This window comes from Ictalurus punctatus, chromosome 7 (genome assembly GCF_001660625.3).
Source record: "Ictalurus punctatus breed USDA103 chromosome 7, Coco_2.0, whole genome shotgun sequence".
NCBI classification, from domain to species: Eukaryota; Metazoa; Chordata; class Actinopteri; order Siluriformes; family Ictaluridae; genus Ictalurus; species Ictalurus punctatus.
In genome coordinates, this window is record NC_030422.2 from 27,810,100 (window position 1) to 27,832,770 (window position 22,671).

Below are 22,671 nucleotides of genomic sequence, written 5' to 3' on the forward strand. Positions count from 1 at the left end.
TATTGTTACGGTTGTTCTTGGTGGTGTTGTTATTATTGTTGTTCTTGGTGTTGTTGTCATTGTAATTGGTATTGTTGTTGTTCTTGGTGGTGTTGTTGTTATTGTTGTTCTTGGTGGTTTTGTCATTGTAATTGGTATTGTTGTTGTTCTTGGTGGTGTTGCTGTTATTGTTGTTCTTGGTGTTGTTGTCATTGTTATTGGTATTGTTGTTGTTCTTGGTGTTGTTGTTGTTATTGTTGTTCTTGGTGTTGTTGTCATTGTTATTGGTATTGTTCTTGGTCTTGTTGTTGTTGTTATTGCTATTGTCGTTGCTATTGTTATTGTTACGGTTGTTCTTGGTGGTGTTGTTATTATTGTTGTTCTTGGTGTTGTTGTCATTGTAATTGGTATTGTTGTTGTTCTTGGTGGTGTTGTTGTTATTGTTGTTCTTGGTGGTTTTGTCATTGTAATTGGTATTGTTGTTGTTCTTGGTGGTGTTGCTGTTATTGTTGTTCTTGGTGTTGTTGTCATTGTTATTGGTATTGTTGTTGTTCTTGGTGTTGTTGTTGTTATTGTTGTTCTTGGTGTTGTTGTCATTGTTATTGGTATTGTTGTTGTTCTTGGTGGTGTTGTTATTATTGTTGTTCTTGGTGTTGTTGTCATTGTAATTGGTATTGTTGTTGTTCTTGGTGGTGTTGTTGTTATTGTTGTTATTGGTGGTGTCATTGTTATTGGTATTGTTCTTGGTCTTGTTGTTGTTGTTATTGCTATTGTCGTTGCTATTGTTATTGTTACTGTTGTTCTTGGTGGTGTTGTTATTATTGTTGTTCTTGGTGTTGTTGTCATTGTAATTGGTATTGTTGTTCTTGGTGGTGTTGTTGTTATTGTTGTTCTTGGTGTTGTTGTCATTGTTATTGGTATTGTTGTTGTTCTTGGTGTTGTTGTTGTTATTGTTGTTCTTGGTGTTGTTGTCATTGTTATTGGTATTGTTGTTCTTGGTGTTGTTGTCATTGTTATTGGTATTGTTGTTGTTCTTGGTGTTGTTGTTCTTGGTGTTGTTGTTCTTGGTGTTGTTGTTGTTGTTGTTGTTATTGTTGTTCTTGGTGTTGTTGTCATTGTTATTGGTATTGTTCTTGGTCTTGTTGTTGTTGTTATTGCTATTGTCGTTGCTATTGTTATTGTTACTGTTGTTCTTGGTGGTGTTGTTATTATTGTTGTTCTTGGTGTTGTTGTCATTGTAATTGGTATTGTTGTTGTTCTTGGTGTTGTTGTTGTTATTGTTGTTCTTGGTGTTGTTGTCATTGTTATTGGTGTTGTTGTTGTTCTTGGTGTTGTTGTTGTTGTTGTTGTTGTTATTGTTGTTCTTGGTGTTGTTGTCATTGTTATTGGTGTTGTTGTTCTTGGTGTTGTTGTTATTGCTATTGTCATTGCTATTGTTACTGTTGCTGCTATTGCCGTTATTCTTGCTACTGTTATTGGTGCCGTTTGTGTTATTGCTGCTGTTGTTGCTGTTCGTGGTGCTGTTGTTGTTATTGTTATTATTGTTGTTCTTGGTGTTGTTGTCATTGTAATTGGTATTGTTGTTGTTGTTGGTATTGTTGTTCTCATCGCGATTGTTATTGTTACTGTTGTTGCTGCTATTATCGCTGTTGTTATCCTTGCTACTGTTTTTGGTGTTATTGTTGCTGTTGTTGTGGCTGTTGCTGTTGCTGTTGGTGATGTTATTGTTGCTGTTCTTGGTGTTGTTGTCATTGGTATTGTTGTTGTTCTTGGTGTTGTTATTGCTGTTGTTGCTATTGCTTTTGATACTGTTATTATTGCTATTGTTGCTGTTGTCAGTAATAATCATCATCATCATCATCATCATAAACAGCTTTATTTACATATAAAATTCCATGCATTAAAATGCAGCTTAAAGTGTGTTACAAAGACAAAAATGTCACACAATAAAGGCACAAGCGTACAAAGCAGAAAATTGCGAAAATAAAATCTTAACATTAAAATAAATAGGTAACTAATAGTAACAATATCACGTATTCTCAGAGCAGCTGTAACAGAAAGCACACAGTTGAATTTACACATCAGTAAATTGAATTAAATAAAGAATTTGACATCGAAACTTAATCAGTCCACTTTTACAGGGCAGCTTCCGCCACAGTGGGACGAACAGACCTGTGTCCCGAGCGGAGCTGATGAGAGTGCTGGCGCAGCTGGAGGCTGTATGGATCCGAGCTCTCTATTTCAGTCACACTCAGAGACTCAGCGTGGGCGAGGTGGGCCTGGAGGAGGCCAGCAGGGTGGGCACCGGGGCACCAGCGGGCAATGTGGAGGTCTGCACCTGCCCACCGGAGTACACCGGCGACTCCTGTCAGGTCAGCACACTGCGCTCATTCAGCTTGCTTTTGATTTGAACACGTAACCCAGGGCAACCTTTTTTCTTTTTTCTAAAAGAGTTCATTAACATCGATGACTGTTGATTTGCTTCCTTAAGCCAGGGTTTAGCTCATTACGATTCTGTCCAGGAATAGATTTTGAACTTCTATATTTAATGCATATTTTATGAGCATATACAGCATGTCATATAGGCTGACAGCTATTCGGTTTTATCCTTTCTATCTAACATGATAATTGGATCTTCACGCACGCATGAGATTTGGCAGACAGCACGGTGTTGTGAAACATTCACATCCTGAATAAAAACCCTGTTGAGTTTCTCTCAAGGGGGACAGTCGACAGTTGAAAACTTAACACTCTTAAACATGTCTAAAGGAGTTGTGGTAGTTGTGGTTTCTCGGTAACATGACAAATTGCTTTTTTTTTTGATTGGTTGGTTGGTTTTTGCCTTATGAACTTTAAGAGAGAAAATAAAAGAGATGCTGGTGAGGGAGCGACTGTTTATAATGTGCTATAATGGAACTAACTTGTCTCGTGGATGTTCCATGACATTACATTATAAAAAAAATTTAAAAAAAAAGTATGACGTACCAATCATTAATACATTGTGTAATATATATTTATATACACACAAACACACACACACACACACACACACACAGTGGTGTGTGAAAGTGAAGCCTGTAGAATTTTCCATACTTGTGCATAAATATGACCTAAAGAGAACCCAATTAAACAAATGAGATGAAAATATTATACTTGGTCATTTATTTATTGAGGAAAATGATCCAGTGACATATCTGTGAGTGGGAAAAGTAAGTGAAGCTTTGTTTTCAGTATCTGGTGTGACTAATTGTGCAGCAATAACTGTAACTAAACACTTGGGGTAACTGTTGATCAGTCCTGCACATCGGCTTGGAGGAGTTTTATCCCGTTCCTCAGTACAGAACAGATTCAGCTCTGGGATGTTGGTGTGTTTCCTCACATGAACTGCTCGCTTCAGGTCTTTCCACAACATTTCTATTGGATTAAGGTCAGGACTTTGACTTGGCCGTTCCAAAACATTAACTTTATTCTTCTTTAACCATTTTTTGTTAGAACGACTCGTGTGTTTAGATCGTTGTCTTCCTGCATGACCCACTTTCTCTTCAGATTCACTTCACAGACAGATGTCCGGACATTTTCCTTTAGAATTCTCTGGTATAATTCACAATTCATTGTTCCATCAATGATGAAGTCGTCCCGGCCCAGATGCAGCAAAACAGTTCCAAACCATGACACTACCACCACCAGGTTTCACAGATGAGATACGGTTCTTATGCTGGAACGCAGTGTTTTCCTTTCTCCAAACATAACGCTTTTCATTTAAATCAAAATGTGCTATTTTGGTCTCATCTATCCACAAAATATTTTACCAACAGCCTTCTGGCTCGTCCACGTGATCTTTGCCAAGCATCGGAAGGGCAGAAATGTTCTTTTTGGAAAGCAGTGACTTTCTCCTTGTAACCCTGCCATGCACACCATGGTTGTTCAGTGTTCTCCTGATGGTGGACTCATGAACATTAACATTATCCAATGTGAGAGAGGACTTTAGTTGCTTAGAAGTTCCCCTGGGTTCCTTTGTGACCTCGTGGACTATTACACGTCTTGCTCTTGGAGTGATCTTTGTTGGTCTTCACTCCTGGGGAGGTTAAGTCTTGAGTTTCCTCCATCTGTACACAATCTGTCTGACTGTGGATCGGTGGAGTCCAAACTCTTTACAGATGGTTTTGTAACCTTTTCCAGCCTGATGAGCATCAACAACTCTTTTTCCGAGTTCCTCAGAAATCTCTCTATCATGGCACGTATGCCTTCATACACTTCCCCAAACATGTGTTGTGAAGTGCAGACTTTGATAGATTCCCTGTTGTTGTTTTATATAAACATACGCTCACTCACACCCGATTATCCTCCCATTGATTGAAAAGACTTGACTCTAATATCACCTTCAATTTAACTGCTAATCCAAGAGGTTCACATACTTTTACCACTCACAGATATGTAATATCGGATCGTTTTCCTCAATAAATAAATGACCGAGTAGAATATTCTTGCCTCCTTTGTTTAATTTGGTTCTCTTTATAATCTTTTAGGACTTGATTTAGGTTTTAGATGTCGTTTTTGGTCATATTTCTGCAGCTATATAGAAAATTCTTTTCAATCTCCACTGTATATACTATATTTATCTCACGAACTGAGCTAAAAATATTGTTGTTATTTTTGCCGTTAATGATTTCCCCACAGTGGCTGAGCTTCTTTCGTAAACTAATTTTGCTTTCGTTTCCCTAACTATCGGATTACTCGGTTATCCTTGCTAATCCTCTAAACCACAGGATGCTTTCACGGGGATATTTTGGCATCTGTGGGTGAAAAAAGGCGCCTTGACGTGATAATTGTAGGAACGTTTACAGACGGACGTCATTTCTCTCCCTATTTTGACACAGGAGCTCAGACATACTGTAGATGTTTAAAGTCGGTGAAACATCATGGAAAGATACAAAAATAAAAACGATATTTTTTTCTCATCTAAGCCCTGTATACATATAAAAGAGTGCTGGAGGGAACTGTATAGCAATTGTAGTGATCTCTATGCTAATATCTGAGCTAGCTAAGATGAATTTTGGAATCAGCTGTCTTATTGTTAAGAGATTGGAGCGATACTTCGCTAATGTCGAACCGTGTGAGAGGTGAACGGTGAAGTTCTGTGTGCTGTAGATGGTACGGTAAAATATTGGCAATTAAATCGCAAAACGCTGTATTTCGCCAGTTCGAGAAAGCTTAGAAGGTTCTATAAAATGTACTCTACCTACTGTTATTGTAAGGTCATAAGAATTCAGTCATTATTAGAGACTCACTATATATTACTGTATTATAACATCCTGTAAATAGATATTTGTAGATAATGGAATTATTATTATTATTTTTTAAATTTTAATGAAAGAATAGACCAAAATCTATCTGGATATTATAAAAAGTCAAATAAAATACGTCGACTGAGTGTCTTGCAGTAAATTAAAAAAAATCGTGTCTACCATTAGCACTTTTAGCATGAAAAATCAATCGTGTTCTTTAGTGTTAGCTTGAAGCTGTTAATCTATTGTAATGTATGCTAAATGCCCAACCCACATCCTGCTCACACCAAAACCAACCTGCAGCAACAAGTCCAAGCTAACCCAATCCTGGAAAAGTCATGAACTTGCCATTCCTGCTAGTCACAGCCTAGCGAACGACAACAACACGGAGAAAGAGAGAGATCTCTGAATCTCTGAAACACTCGACTAGCTTGTACAACAAATGATCCAACTTGACTCGAAAACTAGCATTAGCATACGACGCATTCTTGAACTTGAATCTACATCCTTGAATCTTCAGGCGGCTCTAGACTATCGTTAAGTCATAAATCTTACCTATATAATAATGCTCTTTCACTGCAGCTCATAAGAGGACTTGAATATAAGATGTCCAGCTCAACATTAATCCAAAATAAATATGAAATCAATCCTGCAGTCCTTCAGGAAGTACTTAGTAGTTAGTTCTGCCTGCAAAACAAGTCCCAGGTTAATATTTACGCACTAATAGCTAACGTTAGGCCAATGAAATGGGCGCACGAGACACCGTCGTCTCGACAAACTCATCCGAGTTTGTCAAACTCAAACTCGTTCGGCGTCATCCGAGAACCACGGAGACATGGCGACTGATTCCAGAGCTATTTAAGGTCGGACGAAAACGCGATTTCGATCTTTAAGATTATAATAAATTACCCCATTTATATCGACACACGCGAATAATTAACAGCTTCTCCGTTTTAGCTAGCGAGTTGCGTGTTTGTTCCGTCGCGTTATTGGATGCGCTTTGAAAACGTTAGCGTAAACCGCGTGAGATTTGAGTCCGTAGTCCATACGGCTTTGTATTCACAGGGACTTGTACTGCGGACGATCTGCCAAATCTAAGACTAATACTAAACAGATTTTTTTTAAAAACGACGTACTATTCAGCAGAGAAAGGCATGTAACCGTCGCTCCAGCGCGCGTGCTTTGTAGCAGTCAGGAAGTCTTCCACCGCGGAGTCTTCCGTGACGCACTAACTCGAGTCTCTGACGGGGAATGTAACTATAAATGGATAAAAAGTACGACATGCCGTTCTGTTATCAAAAAATCGCCGCGGTATGAGAGGAATAAAACATCTCGAAATAATCGAGTCATAATATTCCAAGAAAAAAAGTCATAACAAATAATCATCATTTTGACGTATATTTCAATTAAATCAAACCATTCTGGTGTAGTATTGTGACTTCATTCTCAAAATACCGTGACTTTTTGTTTTCTAAATATCACGTATTACGGCTTCCTTATCGATATATATTACGAGTTTTTTTAATCGATATATTACGGCTTATTTTACGGATATATTATGACTTTACTCACGAAACATTGCAGCTTTATTCTTGAAATACGGCAATTTTTCTCTTCATAATATCTGATATTATGAAATTTGTTTTCTCACTATATAAAGACTTTATTCTCAAAATATTATGAACTGATTCTCGAAATAATGCGACTTTAAAAAAAAAAAAAAAAAAATTGAGACTATATTCTCTGAATCTTCTTTGTTTTTTTTTTTTTGGTTGTTGTTTTTTTTTTTTAAACAGTAGTCCTAAAATGCCATCGCACTTCTTCAGGATGTGCTGTGTTTTGAAAATAATCAACTTCGGCGTAGTGACGCTACCTCCTCGTTGATTATTTTCCTATAACATCACGTTGCGTACAGCGGTGCGTATGCTTTACGTGATGCAGGTTGTTACTGTAACATTATTAAAAACCGTGCGTTCGCAGTGTGGATATGAGCTTCAATTAGTCTGTCCTTCATCTTAACATCAATACTTAAAGCCTCGACTTAGACCTATCGCTTGACGTATCTTCGCGACAAAATTTGAACACTGACTGAAAGACGGAGCGACATCTCTGGACGCGTCGTTCATACTGAAACCCGCGTCAAAAAGACACGGGATAAAAGCAAAGCAGCCTCGGTTAATGTTAACAAACGCTACATGGTAACCGATTCAGTATGTATTAGCACGGCGCGTCACTCACTTTGCTATTATTATTATTATGGGCTGTGGGGTTTGTTTTCTCACCGTGGTAACCACAGCAGCACTGAGACACATACTGTAAAGCCTCGCCCAGGAAAGCAGAGCGGCGAGGAAGTACAAAGTCTGTCGCCTGCAGCAATGTAAAAATTTTGACACACACACACACAGAAGACATGCTGGGACACCTTCGGGCAGGGCGTGGAAGCTTGCGTTACTAAAAACCGACAGTCAGACAGTTTGTACACAGTTGTGTGTGTGTGTGTGAGGAGCGGCAGCCACACCCTCAGCTTTCTATGTGCAGTGTATATAGACTGTGTGATTCAGTAGTGAGTACTGCGTACACTCACTGTCTGAGTCTGATATTATTGTGTAGTTTTTTTTTACCCGCAATATGATCGCACAGGCACTTAAATACAAAAAGTTACGCTTTACGACGTATCATTGTTCAAAATGTTACGACCTACTACTTTAATTTTTTATATATATATTTTTCCTTTAGTTAGTTAGTTAATTATTTTGCGTTTTCTTCCTCATCCTCCGCTCATCATTAACAGGGACTTTAAGATACAAGTCCTTATCTCATATTCATAGATGAACATTAGTCTTTATTATTGGAGGTACATTTACTTGGGGAATCTTGTTTGTTGATGTTTTTGTTTTTTTGTTTTTTTAAATAATTGTTAAGGCTCTAGACATGGATTTCTCGAAATCTGCATATCGATAATGTCTATTGCTATAAGCGCTACGTAAATAAATCATTCAAACTCGACACTTTTACGTTAAAGTTCCCTTCACGAACACTTTTTTTTATTTATTTATTTTTTTTACAGCGTTCACGAAAATGAACAAATGTCAAAACATAAAGTCCTTAACACTATGTTAAGAAATGACATTAGTAACATTAGCAAAATTAACACGTATTCATTTGGAAATATCGTCACTGATGCATGTTTTGGATCTAAAAAAAAAAAATAATAAAAAAAATCCACGTAAATGAACAAAAAAAACCTCAATCATTAAAAATCATTTTATGACGTACTGAACTCGGGGTCCTGGTGAAAGTATTACAATTTGCTTTTCAGTTTACAAGGACAACCCTGTGTAAAAAAAAAAAAAAAAAAAGTTTAAAAAAAGTAAATGATGAATGAAATAATCCAATTAAACAAATCCTTAAATGCAAAGAGTCCTAATGTAAAGCGTTAGTGAAAATGTCAGTGTCTTTATCAACCTCCAGGATGTTTTATCGATGAAAATCCAAACAATACATGATAATACAAGTGATTAGTCTATTGTAAGGAAGGTCCTCACTATGATAGGACAGAATCATATGTCCTCAGAAAGACTCGGTCCTCACATTTTGACAGTATTTTTTTTTTTATTTGAGAAACAAAAAGTGTTAAACCGTATATTTCCTGGTTGTGTTTGGTGTAGTCATAGTATTATTTAGCTTACACTAATCATTATGTCAGTGGAGGGAAAACGTGTACGTGTGTGTGTGTGTGTGTGTGTGTGTGGTGTACGGTTTGTGAGTGTATTTCCCCTGACGCAGGTATGAGCACATGCTCGGGGTGTGTCCCTCACTCACGGCGCTCTTAAAGCACCGTCTGTCCACACACACACACACACACACACACACAATCAGTTCCACGCTACCAGTAGAATGTTAGAGAGGAACGTAAAGCAAGCGTTCTGGCTCTTCGTCAGCTTTGCGCTGTTGGGTCTGTGTTCTGCCGGCCCCAGACCTTCTCACAGGACGACTCGGAGGCATCATGAACCCGGGACACGGGTGCACGACAACCCCATCCTAATCGACCGGGGGCAGCAGAGGACTCCCTTCCCTTCTCTTAGAGATTCGGGCGTTCAGAGGATTCAGATTCCTTCACTTAGTGATTTGGACACACAGAGGATTGAGATTCCTTTATTGGACGATGGACAGGTGACCCAGGTAAAAGTTTTGAGGTTGAAGTCTTGGACTTGGGTTAGATTTCCTGCGTCAGGGTTTAAAACCTGGTTGATTTTTTAATCTATTGGTCGAAAAGTTCGTTTAAGATGTTTGACCTAGATTTCTTTTTCTCAGGACACTGAGTTAAAATTCCGGGAAACTGAGTCTTGTTGGTTGGAGTTTTGTAAAAAGTGATCGACTTCTAGAATTTACGTTCAATGTTTTGTTTGAACGTTCGTATAAAACTAATATTTGGTCGTGATTCCAGGAGTGTCTTGTTTAGCCATTGCAATTCATAACTCTATTTTTTTTAAAAAAATTTAAAATGATTCACAATATTGAATCTTAGGAAAACATGCATTGAACTATTTAAAAAAAATTTTTTTTTAACTCACCTCAGGCAACAAGATTTCATTTTTTTATGTTTCATTTCTGACACAAAAGCCTGTGTTTTGCTCTTAAATAACAGAATGTATAATAGCATAAATGCTGAAAGCATAAGGACAGTAAATTTAATTTTTTTTAAAAGGAAAAACGTACTTTCAATCTATATTTTGTGCAACCCTGCTTTCTGCTCAAAATGACCTCATGAGTCGAAATCACAACATCACCGAACACAAAGAACAAAGAACAGAACGAGATTTCGTTTTTTTTCTTCTTCTTCTTCTTCTTCCCTTGATCTTCGGGAAATTATTCCACTCGAACATACAAACTGGAGAAGTTTCCAGAGACGTTATGTAGCGTTCAAAGTGTTAGAAGTTGTTAAGGATTGAAAGAAAGAAAAAAAAAAAAGCTAATGTGTTTCTTTCTTTCTCTCTCTATTCATACAGAGATGTGCTCGTGGTTACTATAGCGACAGAAATGGCCGCTGTGTTTCCTGTGCGTGTAATGGACGTTCCGACGATTGTGACGAGATTACAGGGAGATGTCTGGTAAGAAAAATGGAACAAGCTAGGCTTTCTTTCTTCACGTTTGGTGTTAACTCAAGTGTATAACCTAAAATGTCACCATTTCAGCATATGATTGTACTGTATTTCCCAGGACAGCACACGCTGTATATGTAAATGCGGGTACTCTTATCCACTTTACACTCTCGTGATGACTCACTGCTTTATTCAGGGTCTGGACATTCGATCGCACTTTATCACCTTTATATAGTAGTCATAATAATAAAAAGCAAAAATACCAAGACATGAGACACGCTCAGTTTAGTACAGGTGTTCAAAAGATGCAGGAATGCTAACAGAGCTATTAAAGTATAGCGAAAGTGAGTAATTAACTCTTTCAGAGCTACTTTAACTCGTTTTACCTGAGGCCAAAAAAAGGAATTTGCGCCAATTTTCAACATTGAATGTGTTTGTGATGTCACACGACACAGCAGTGGTTAATGGCTCGTATGAAAGTATGCACCCAGGGCTTTAAGATTTTTTTTTTTACCTAGTCTAGTAGGTTTAAATGTTATAATTGTATCGTGGAAGTTGTATACAGTGTTTTACTATCTAGAAAAAGTTGTGCTCTCCGTGTTATCTCTGTACCAATGTAATTGTGGAAAGGTGTGAATTGTTTGCCCAGCAGGGGGCGCACACCTTCCTATTACACTTTCCTACTCTGCTAAACACAGAGTCATGGTACTCTACATACAGAAACCCAACAGTGTCCTGACTAATCTTATAACAAAAGTATTCATTTGTTTATACTGATAGAAAATGTCAGATAAGTCGATGACGCCGGTGTACTATGAGAAAGGGTTCAAGCTTTGAAATGTGCGCATAAATAATGTTGGGACGAAAGCAACTTGACTGATCTTCCCCTGTAAGTGAGAATAGACGATTCACTGCGATGCTAACGGGATGTAGCGTGACATAATAGTTCCTAAAGCTTTTAAAATGATTTTAAAATTAGAACTCTGTATGACCGTAGATAAAGATGAATGATCTACAGAGTGGAATGTGCTACGTAAGAGGAAGTAGTGGTTGTTGTTTTTTTTAATACAAATTTGCCTGGTAGTTTGACGATGATACATTGTTAGTTAGCACAAGAACTGAAAACAGAAAGTCTTCAATACAATGTGAAAGTGTGTCATGAGAGCTAAGAGTGAGATGTGATGACGATAATTTGCGCTAAATCGTAGCAGGTTTGACCTCAATTGTAAACACTTGCACGGTTCATACAGAAGATTTCATCATACCTTCCGATAAAAGACTACATGTACGTGAGCAACCCTTCACGGCCTACCTGTGATCCCGTACATACGGCTTAGTGTTTTATGATCAACGTTCTCTTGAGTAAGATAGGATAAAAGATAAATAGGAACAGTCACATGAATGGGAGCGCAGAGATCTACAGGTACGCATATATAAAAGTCTAAAAGTCTTGCGCTAAATGTACCAGTAATGCCAAAAGCATCAAAGCCCTTTGAGGAATTCCAGGAAATCAGCATGTGGAAAAGCGGGACTTTCTCAGTGAGGTGTTGATTTTATCTGAACAGAACTGCCAGGACGACACAGCCGGAGATCACTGCGAGCGCTGTAAAGACGGCTACTACGGCAACGCCGCTCTGGGGACCTGCACGATCTGTCCATGTCCGCTTCGCCTGGAGAGCAACAAGTGAGAACCCACACACACTCAACATTCTCACTAAGCAAGATCTGGCGTTTTCTTTGCTATTACAGTTACTATATTTAATTTCCTAGCTGGGTACTCTGGTTACACAAGTAGCTCAGACACATAACCACAAATTAATCCAGAAAAGTAGGTCTGTTAAATAATATTTGTAATAAATAATCTGTACCACTTTTTTAGACTTGAAAATTAGTTTATAATAATAATAATAATAATAATAATAATAAATGTAGCTGAAAATATAGCAATCATCGGGGTTAAAGCTGTTAACAGCCCTTAAAGACGTTAAAAGATATTACTTAATATTGTACATTCTTACAAGCACCTAGATCCAAGAAAAACCAAGATCATTTTAAGACATATCGGCCTTCGTTAAAATCGTCTATTAGCCGCTGAACATTGATTGACCAATGGCGGCCATGTTTTTCCAAGATTCACAATTGTCCTCATGTACGCTGATTGGACTTTTGGACAGGAACAATTCTTGCAAGATTTATTTATCATGTGTACTGGACCAGTAGTTCCACATTTAGTGCCAATTTCATGTTTTGTTCTGTTATAGCACCACCAGCTGGTCACAATCAGGAATTTTTTAGGTCTGTTCTCAGATTGAGCCCATACATAAGTATCCAAAATTTGGTGAAAATGCCTAGTGGCCGATTTTTTTTTAAAAACTTTGCACAAACCTCTTAGACCAAGAGTCAAATAGGTCCACCAAGTTTTGTTCCAATCGGCCATCGCTAACCTTGTCTAATAGGTGCTGAAATCTCATTGACCGATGGCGGCCATGTTTTTCAACATACATGAATGTCCTCATGGGCACTGATGGCAGCTGAGACAAAGACACTGTCTGCAAATTGTGAAGTCAATTGGATCCACAGCGCCATAGTAACAGCCAATAACGTTTTGTTTTATTTGGTATTATAGCACCACTATGTGGCAAAACTGGGTGGATTTTTTTGTGCTACAACTGATTGACCTCACACATAAGTTCGGTGAAGATGTCTAATTTTATTCAAGAGTTATAGCCATATACGTAAAACTGGCCATGCCTACTTCCCGTATTTTCGCATACCATAACTACCACGAGTCGAAAGTTCGAACTTTTTTTGATAACCTTTGATATGGAGATTCCATAGAATCGTTCGGTGCTGGTTTGGTCACGATTTTTTCATCTGGTCACAAGAATTCCAGAGATATGACACTTCAGTCTGTGACAAATGGTTCAAAAGTAATGGCCATTTTTATAAAAATGCTCACTATAGCGCCACCATCTGGCGATCGAGCCAAAACTTTGCGATGCTGTAGCACTCTAGGGGACGACGTTCCCTCAGAGTTTCAGCTCTCTACGACTTGCACTTTGGTCTGCATGATCAGTTTTAAGGTGGAATAATAATAAAAATCCTTACAATTACAACAGGGTTTCAGCACTTCGGCCTCGAACCCCTGGTAATAAATTAAGACATAAGACATTAAGACAAATTAAATTAACTAAATTTCCTCTTTTTATCTCGAAAATGTATCAATTTTATTCAAAAATTATTTTTAAATGGTTTTAATAAAAATAAATCATTTTTGCTAAATCATAAAATCTTTAGTTGAATTTGTTAATCCAATTTGAGTTATGTAACTGTATTTTGTTTCTTCTTGAGACATTTTTCTTGAGATAAAAAAAAAAAAATGATCAGATAATTTCTCAAAACATTTCTTTAGTCTAAAAATTAGTCAATTTTTTGGACAAATAATTTATTCGTTTTTTTTTTTTTTTTTTTAAACTACCATAACTATCTTTAGGCCTCTGTTTAGCTCTGAATGTGGTCTCAGTACAGAGAAATCTGTAACTGTATATAATGATCGTAGAGATGAGGATGAAAAAGTCCGCTGGTGTGCTTTAACACTGTTCTGAGAATGATCAGAGTCTACATCTATACGATGAGCTCATGACTCGTGTGTTTCCTCAGTTTTGCTGTGGGCTGCAGTGAGGTATCTGGAAGAATTCGCTGTCAGTGTAAGCCTGGATACGCAGGAGAAAAGTGTGAGAGGTGAGTTATATCATGACTCGATGTGCTCGGTGAACTCTTCCTTGTAATGCGCAGAATCATTTAAACGTGAGGGGTGGCATGAGGTGATTTATGATGATTTAAACCTGAATCATCCCTAAAAAAAAAAAAATCATCCTTAATCCTCATTAATCCTTGAACTGGCAACCACGAATCGTCAAAATAATTCCAGAGTCATTGAAGAAAAAACCCTGAATGATGAAAAAAAAAAAAAAACTAAAAGCATGAAAAAAAAACGAGAATCATCATAAAAAAAAAAATTTATTTTTCATCTCTTGGTCTGTTGCGTGATTGCTTGCTTTCGCCTAGATGTTTTTTTTTGAAATGTTATTTGAGATCTTTCCTTGATTTTTCCTGAACTTTCTCACACATGTTTGAAACTGTACTTGTAAATGGAAATGTTCTCCTCAGGTGTGCTCCTGGATATTTCGGCAGACCTGAGGTATATGGAGGCAGCTGTCAGCCCTGCAAGTGCAACGGGAACTCCTGCTCACCCACCACCGGAGGTACCATCGCCTACGACTTTCAGAATCCAAATCCCCATGAAAACCTTTCCAAAGCTTTATTATTATTACTGTTAGAATAACTTTTGTATCGTCACTCAGACCCACGTCCAGAATGACATTTATTAACGGTCCTTCTCTTCTAGTGTGCAATTACATACAGGACCCCAAAGACACGAACACTGCAGAGGAATGTACAGGTACGCTGCTCTTCACCCTGCTGTCTTTGTTCAGAAGAAGTCATGTGAGAAAACCAGCGTTGATGTTTATCTTTGGGTGTCTCTCAGAATGCGACAGCTGCGCTCAGACCTTACTCAACGATTTGGAGCGGATCGATGGCGATCTGGCGCGGCTCAAGATGCAGCTGGACTCCATCAATTCCAGCTCCGAGGCTCATAAGCGTCTAAAAGAGCTTGAGAAAGCCATCAGTGAAGTGAAGGTGTGTTGTTGTTGTTGTTGTTGTTGTTGTTGTTGTTTAGCTTCACGTCCATGTACCAAGCGAACAAGAACTGAAATACTGAGTTGCTGTTTTCTCAGCGCATGGTGATCACTTACACGACTGACGTGGGAAAGCTCAGGCCTAAAGTGACCGAGCTGGAGCGAGACGTACGCGCTCTGACTCTAGACATTAACAAGCTGAAGCAGGAGGTACTACCGGATTTTTAGGACTACCCGAAAAAAGGCTTTAGTCACATGCTAATCTTTTTATTGATGTATATATTTTTTTTTTATATAAGGCTGAGAAGAGGTCAGACGAGGCCCAGAAGTCGGTGAGGAATGTAGAGAACACTCACAAAAAAGCCAGAGATCTCAACAGCCAGATCCTGGACCTGTTTAGGAAAATCCAAGGTAAACACACACACACACACACACACACACACACACACACACACACACACACACACACACACACGGAACTTTAGCTTATTTTCAACCATGGCATCACTGAGACGTGCGACAAGAACACGCGTACTGACGATGTGTCCTTCATGTCTCAGAGCTCCTGAAGCAGTTGAGCGATCCGTCACCGGACGGCAGCATCACCCTTCCTTCAGGAGACGCAGACAAACTGCTGAGAGAGGCCAAGCGGCTGGTGCAGGTGATGCAGGAACGGAGCTTCAGCCCTCAGAAGGATGCAGCGGAGAAGGAGCTGGACGAGGCGAAGAAACGTACGTCACGTGCCGTGTTAACACACAGGGGGTTTTCTTTCTCTTTCTTGGTTCTCAAAGTGGAGTCGAAGCGAAGGCTGTGAATAATAAAGAATAAAATAAGAATTAAAAAAAAAAAGAATTATCAACAAAAAAAAAAACCCACAATCATTTTTAAAAAAATCGGAATCCTCAAATCACCCCCCCCCCCCCCCCCCGCAAAAAAAGTGGAATCGCCCAAAAACAAACAGAACCGTCCTTCGAAAATCTCCTTAAAAATATAATATTATTATTATTATTATACAATTCTACAGTTTTATACTGTACAGAGATATTATACAATTCTATAGTAAATAAAGAGTACGTCATTTATTGTTCTTTTCTGTTATCGTAGTGGAGAATCTTATTTATTACTGAGTTCTAGCCGACAGTTATTAACCTGTTTATACCCAGGGTTAAGACGTCATAATCTTGTGTGTGTGTGTGTGTGTGTGCACTGCAGTCTTAGATTACATCAGGAACAACTGCACGAAACAGTTTAATCAGAACCAGGAAGCAGCCGACAGGATCAGGGGACTTCTGAACGACTACGAAGACAAGCTAAAGGAGCTGGACAAGGCTCTGAAGGAAGCGAGTGAGACGGTGCAGAAAGCCAACACACAGAACACACTCAACGCTCAGACCCTCACCGATCAGCTGGTAAGGACGCGCGGCGTCTCGTCCGCACGCACGCTCCCTCCACGTCTTTACTGAGTAAAAAGAACGATCCGTCGTAAGTTCTTTCGTCTTTCCTCCCGTAGAAACGCATTAACGATTTGGAGAGAGAGAAGACCAGCGTGCAGAACGACATCGCCATGGCAAAGCAGCAGCTGAAAGGTGTCGAGGACCTGCTGAAGATGCTCAGCGAGAGCAAGAAGGTACGGTGACGTCTCCGAGTTCGCTGACGATATTACACAGACGTTAAGATGTGGGGGAAATAAATTAAATAAATAAATAAATGAATCAAAATGTAATGGAAACAATTAAGCAGAACGTAACCGAGTTAGTAAAAATGAAAGGCGAGTAAGACGAATAAACACACAGTTAGGCGAGAAAGCAACGATGTCAGTAAACAAGTCAAATATGATAAGTGAAAAAAAAAAATCGAGTTTAAATCACAGAGCTTAATGTGAATCAGATATGCCCGCTCTTTCAGATGTTTTTATTCTCTTCCTTCTTAAACCTTAAAAAAATATATATATAGTTTTGTTTCATTGTGATATTTCTTCCCAGGAATATGAGAACATGGCTGCAGAGCTGGACGGAGCGAAGACCGAGCTGACGAACCGATTGAACAGCGTCTCCCGGGCAGCGGCTCTACAAGGGCTGGTGAAGGACGCGGAGGATCACGCCGCGCTGCTCAACAAGCTGGCTAACCAACTCCAGGAGTAAGGAGCATTTCGTTTGCTTGTGCTGAACATGTTTAGTCCGGGCGACATGCCGTAACAGGACGGCGCAGGCTGTAAGCCAAGCGTGACGCAGTTCTGCCTGCTGGGGGGAAAATGTGAGAGAGGTCTGTGTGAGACACGGCCTTGCTCTCGGTTTCTCTTCCGTCGGGTCTTCTACCAGCTCGATTTCAGATTGCTGTCCGAGTAGTCTTCCTGTCTGATCCCTCTATTTACGTATTAACGATGGAAATCTCCATCGTGAGGTTTCCATGCCGTGTGAGACGTCAGATCTGGATTTCTTTTGCATACACGGCTGTTTCGGTCATCTCTAAAATGGAGATTTTATTAATGAGAGATGTTTACGTGTAGATAAAACCACCTCGTAGGTTACACCAGACAATACTGCTACACGTGCTGAGGTTCTTCTTCTTTTGTGTGTGTGTGTGTGTGTGTGTGTGTGTTTTCCCCCTTCAGGGCCGTAAAGAACTCGAGCGGCCGAGCCGATGTGAAGGACGCCCTCGCCGCTGTCGACGCCTACAAAAACATCACAGAGGCAATCAAGGCAGCCGAGGAGGCAGCAAAGAAGGCCAAGGAGGCAGCTGATAAGGCTCTGAACGTAAGAATAGAGGAAACCTCTCGTAAAATATCAGCTTACATTTTAGCTGGAAATCAAGTTTTTACAGTTTCCAGTGTGTGTGTGTGTGTGTGTGTGTGTGTGTGTGTGTGTGTGTGTGGTTATTATCTAGCAATGAGTAAGTAAAACATTAAAAAGTAAGTCATTAAGCTAGTGAAACCTTTTTTTTTTTTTTTTTTTTTTTTTTTTTTTTTTAAAAAAAGGCAAATAAGCAAAAAAAACCACAAGTAATTAAGTTGGAAAGTGAAAAGGTAAATGAAAAGTAAGTAAGTAAAAGAAGAAATAAACCAAGAGCTTAAGTAAGCAAGTAAAAATGGTAAATAAATCAAATTTGAACAGAAGTAAAAAGTTTTTTTTTTTTTTTATTTTATTTTTTTTTTTTTTAAGTCAAATAAGATCAGTAAAAAAAAGTACAGGAAAAAGGGAAAAAAAGTCAAAAATTAAGTAAGAAAGTAGCTTTAAGTAAAAATGTAAGAAAGTACATGAGTAAAATAAGAGAATTTAAAACAAAAAAAGTAAAGTCAGTAAGTTAGAAATGAAGGAAGAAAGTCATTTGCATAAGTAAAAACTGAAGTCAAAAGGTTAGTACAAATTAAGTTATATGTAAGAATATATGCAAGAATATGTTTCTTACATACGTAAGAAAGTAAAAAGGTAAATAAAAAAATTAATAAATAAAAGGAAAAAAATAAGTTAGAAATAACAAAGAATGTAAGTCAAAAGTAAGTAAAATTAAATAAGAAAAGCAACAAAATTCTTTGAATAAAAAAAATACATAAGTAAATAAGACCAGTAACAAAAGTACAGTTAAAAAAAATAAGTTAAATATTTTATTTTTTAAAATAAGTAAGAAAGTAGCTTTAAGTAAAAAAAAAAAAAATAATAAAGTGAATGAGTAAAATAAGAAAATAATTTAAAAGATAAGTAGTCAGTAAGTTACAAACGAAGTAAGAAAGTAACATGAGTATGTAAAAAATGAAGTAAAAAGGTTAGTAAGCACGATAGTTAATAAGTAAAAAAGAAGATAAGTTAAAGTAAACAAGTGAAAATGTAAGTAAAATTAACTTAGAAAGTACATAAGTGAGAAAGACAACGAGTCAGATGAAAACATAAGCAAAAGAATAAGTAACGTATATTAAAAAAAATTCAGCAAAAAGCAAGAAAGTTGCTAAATTCATCAAAAAGTAGTGATAAAGTGAGTTCGTTTCAAACAAATAACTATTAAAAAATAAAATAATGATATATTCTCAATCTATGTTTTTCTTTTGTTTAATCTGTTCATTAATTCATCGATTAACCAGGGAATTAATTAATTTATTTTTAGGATGTCATTCGTGGTGATATAAGCAACAGGGCAAAGGATTTAAATGACCGAGGTACATCACTCCAAAAAGACGCTAAAAACGCTGAGAAAGATCTGAAACGTGAGTAAATATACAATTGTTTTGTTTTATATCTGGTTATTTTGTTTTATACGACGAGGTTAAATCTGTACGCCGAACTTCGCTACTACTTTTTTTTCTCTCCAAGTGCAGCGATCTTATCCTTCTTCAGCCTCGATTCTACATTTCACGTGAATCATGTGGAGTATTTATTGATCGTGTGGAGTATCTTTTTAAATTTATTTTTCATTTCGATAAAATCAGAGCTGAAAGATGACCTGAAGGAGCAGCAGCAGCGTTTGGATGACGCCCGAAAGAAGCAAACCCGGCTGGACGAAGATCTGCGTGACATCAACAATGATCTGAACAACATTCAGAGAGGCAGGAGAGACAGTTTCAAATAATAATAACATGAGACATGTCTTTAGTCTAATCATTGCGTTGTGTTTATCTCCTGAAGTCACGTGTTAGAAACTCGTCACACCGTTTCATGACCCCGTTTTCCTCTCTTCGCATAGATGACATTGCTACAATGATCGATATCGCCAAGAGAACAGCAGGAGCAGCGAACGCCTCAGCCAGCAACACAATGAACAGGCTGAAGGACATAAACGCAGAAATCAACGCTATTAAAGCGTTAAACGTCAACGGAACTCCAGACCAGGCCAACATCAACCGCATACTCAGTGACGTGGACATGGCAGGTGAATGGAAATTCCTCCATGCTGCTTTTATGTTGAATATGAAACGATGAGTGTGTGGTGACGAATGCGATTTGCTTTCCCCACGCACAGTGAAAAACCTGAGCAACTCAATCCCATCGCTGCTGGATAAATTCAATCAGGTGGAGAAGCTGAGTTCTGATATTGACCCCAACAACAACATCTCTTACAACATCATGCGCATTAAAGAGCTGATCGAGCAAGCACGCAGCGCCGCCAACAGGGTAAGATCGCTACACACAGGCAGAGAAGCGGTTAAAAATAACTCGACTGTGGCACAAAGCTAGGCCTTTACAGTCTTGGCTATGTTCAGTTAGCATCAGCCTGACATTACAGTGGACCTGAAGTGCAAGGCACCAATTAATAGATAAACAAGCAAACAAATAAATATGGTAAATATAAATCATTAAATACAATAAATAAAACTTTTATTATGTGAAAAGTGCCAACTTTAGAATGAGAACTTTTTAAAATTGTTTTATTTAAATTTGACTCTTTTTTTTTTATTTAAAATTGTCTTTTCATTTACAGTTGACTCTTTAATTAAAGTTGACTCGTTTTAGTTCAATTTGACTTTTTAAGTAAAGTACTGTATACTTTTAGTTAAAGTTGACTCTTATTTAAAGTTGACTCGTTTGAGTTAAAGTTGATTCTTAAAGCTGACTCTTTTTATTTAAGCTATACTCTTATTTAAAGTTGACTCATTACGTAGTTAGTTGACTCTTTTTATTTTAAGTTGACTCGTTTTAGCTAGTTGTTTCTTAAAGTTGACTCTTTTTATTTAAAGTTGACTCGTTTTAGCTAAAGTAGTTCCTTAAAGTTGACTCTTTTTATTTAAAGTTGACTCGTTTTAGCTAAAGTAGTTTCTTAAAGTTGACTCTTTTTATTTAAAGTTGACTCGTTTTAGCTAAAGTTGTTTCTTAAAGTTGACTCTTTATATTTAAAGTACTGTATACTTTTAGTTAAAGTTGACTCTTATTTAAAGTTGACTCGTTTGAGTTAAAGTTGATTCTTAAAGCTGACTCTTTTTATTTAAGCTATACTCTTATTTAAAGTTGACTCTTTTTATTTAAAGTTGACTCGTTTTAGCTAAAGTTGTTTCTTAAAGTTGACTCTTTATATTTAAAGTACTGTATACTTTTAGTTAAAGTTGACTCTTATTTAAAGTTGACTCGTTTGAGTTAAAGTTGATTCTTAAAGCTGACTCTTTTTATTTAAGCTATACTCTTATTTAAAGTTGACTCTTATTACGTAGTTAAATTTGACTCTTGTTATGTAGTTAAACTGGACTCTTTTTAGTTAAAGTGGACTCTTATTTAAAGTTGACTCGTTTGAGTTAAAGTTTATTCTTTTTATTTAAAGTTGATGTCTTTTTTTATGGTTTTTCTTAATTATTATTCTTCTTCTTTTGGCAAAGATGACAAATTTTCGTGCTTTGGGCCACCGTCAACACCTCCGGAAATTTTACTTCTGTTTCATGACAGTTGGAAAATCTTGGCTTTCTATCAAACAAGTGGGTGGGGCACTAAACAGCAAGCAGTGGAAAAGACAGGGGGAAAATACATATTATATTGTTTGTTTAAATGAAATGGTAGCGCTTTAGCTGAGATGGGGATGTTTCAGTACTTGCTCCAGCCAGTAGAGGGCGATTATACAGAATGAATAAATTCGAAAACATAATACATTTTAACAGGGTCATTAACCTACTACATAATTCACTTTACTGTAAGCTTGTTTAAAGTCAAATACTTGTATGACTCATCTCCAGTTTTGTCTAATTTGATATTTAACGTGCGTCGACTTCAAAAATATAGTTAAGATTTTAAAAAAAAATAAAAAAATTCAAGCTACGGTGAGTTCGGACAGTGACTGAACTGCAGCATTGGTGCAGCATTAGTGTAGTGTCAGTAATAATATCAGTGCTAGTCTCAATGTCCACGTTGCTATTTTAATGCAACTCTCCTGAATCCTTGGCAGGTTCCAGTGCCCATGAAATTCACTGGTTTGGAGCATGTGGAGCTGCGACTCCCCCGAACCCTGGACGACCTGCGAGCCTACACGACGATGAGTCTCCTCCTGCATCGTCCCATGGGCCGAGGGGACGGCAGACGGCGGCGTCGCCAGAGCAACGGAGACGACGGCAATCTGTTCGTTCTCTACCTCGGCAACAAGGACGTGAGTGAAAATCTTCTTGGTCATAACAATAGTGTGTGCCGCACAGGTACCATTCAGGGTTGAGTTTATTAAACATGCCTAACACCAGAGCATGTACGGTGACCTCTCCTCATCACCAAGAGGCAAATATCAAGGTGTCAAGAAGACGAATCTCTTTTGTCTAGTCCACATACTATTCTGTAAGTTCTTCCCTGGTGTAATGGTCTCTACTTAATCATGGTTTACGCTGAGTCAGAAACAAGCCTCTGAAATCCCTGATGAGCGTTCACGGTTCCTCGGAAAAACTGGAAAGATCTTAGCTGTCCGTCAAACAAGAGGGCGGGGCTTTAAACAGCAAAGAGTAATACACATAATTCACACTTTATTGTCGCCTGTTTAAATCAAATTCTCGACACAGGCATGATGTGTCGATGTGCCTAATTCAAATAATATCTTCATCCCAGTTATTATGTATTGTTACAAAATGACGTGCATCCTTGTAATATACAGTAACTGTGAAATTAAAAATATAGGGCGTTTTGTTTTCATCCTAATCGAAGTTTCATGTTCAGAAAG

At 37.9% G+C, this 22,671-nt stretch overlaps 1 protein-coding gene across 4 annotated transcripts in view; it reads left to right on the forward strand.

The window, feature by feature from the left end:
* Positions 1-22,671, forward strand: part of si:ch211-241e1.3 (laminin subunit alpha-3) — a 112,074-nt gene that overhangs the window by 79,174 nt on the left and 10,229 nt on the right. For all 4 annotated transcript variants that reach the window (XM_053681565.1, XM_053681566.1, XM_053681567.1 and 1 more), the window contains 19 exons: positions 2,121-2,351; positions 10,274-10,375; positions 11,932-12,050; positions 14,027-14,107; positions 14,537-14,631; positions 14,775-14,828; positions 14,916-15,067; positions 15,166-15,276; positions 15,366-15,477; positions 15,627-15,797; positions 16,279-16,475; positions 16,577-16,693; positions 17,049-17,203; positions 17,678-17,819; positions 19,162-19,261; positions 19,484-19,600; positions 19,738-19,923; positions 20,014-20,165; positions 21,919-22,116. In XM_053681565.1, coding sequence (XP_053537540.1) covers positions 2,121-2,351; positions 10,274-10,375; positions 11,932-12,050; positions 14,027-14,107; positions 14,537-14,631; positions 14,775-14,828; positions 14,916-15,067; positions 15,166-15,276; positions 15,366-15,477; positions 15,627-15,797; positions 16,279-16,475; positions 16,577-16,693; positions 17,049-17,203; positions 17,678-17,819; positions 19,162-19,261; positions 19,484-19,600; positions 19,738-19,923; positions 20,014-20,165; positions 21,919-22,116 — 2,592 coding nt within the window. The remainder of the gene's footprint in view (positions 1-2,120; positions 2,352-10,273; positions 10,376-11,931; positions 12,051-14,026; positions 14,108-14,536; positions 14,632-14,774; positions 14,829-14,915; positions 15,068-15,165; positions 15,277-15,365; positions 15,478-15,626; positions 15,798-16,278; positions 16,476-16,576; positions 16,694-17,048; positions 17,204-17,677; positions 17,820-19,161; positions 19,262-19,483; positions 19,601-19,737; positions 19,924-20,013; positions 20,166-21,918; positions 22,117-22,671) is intronic.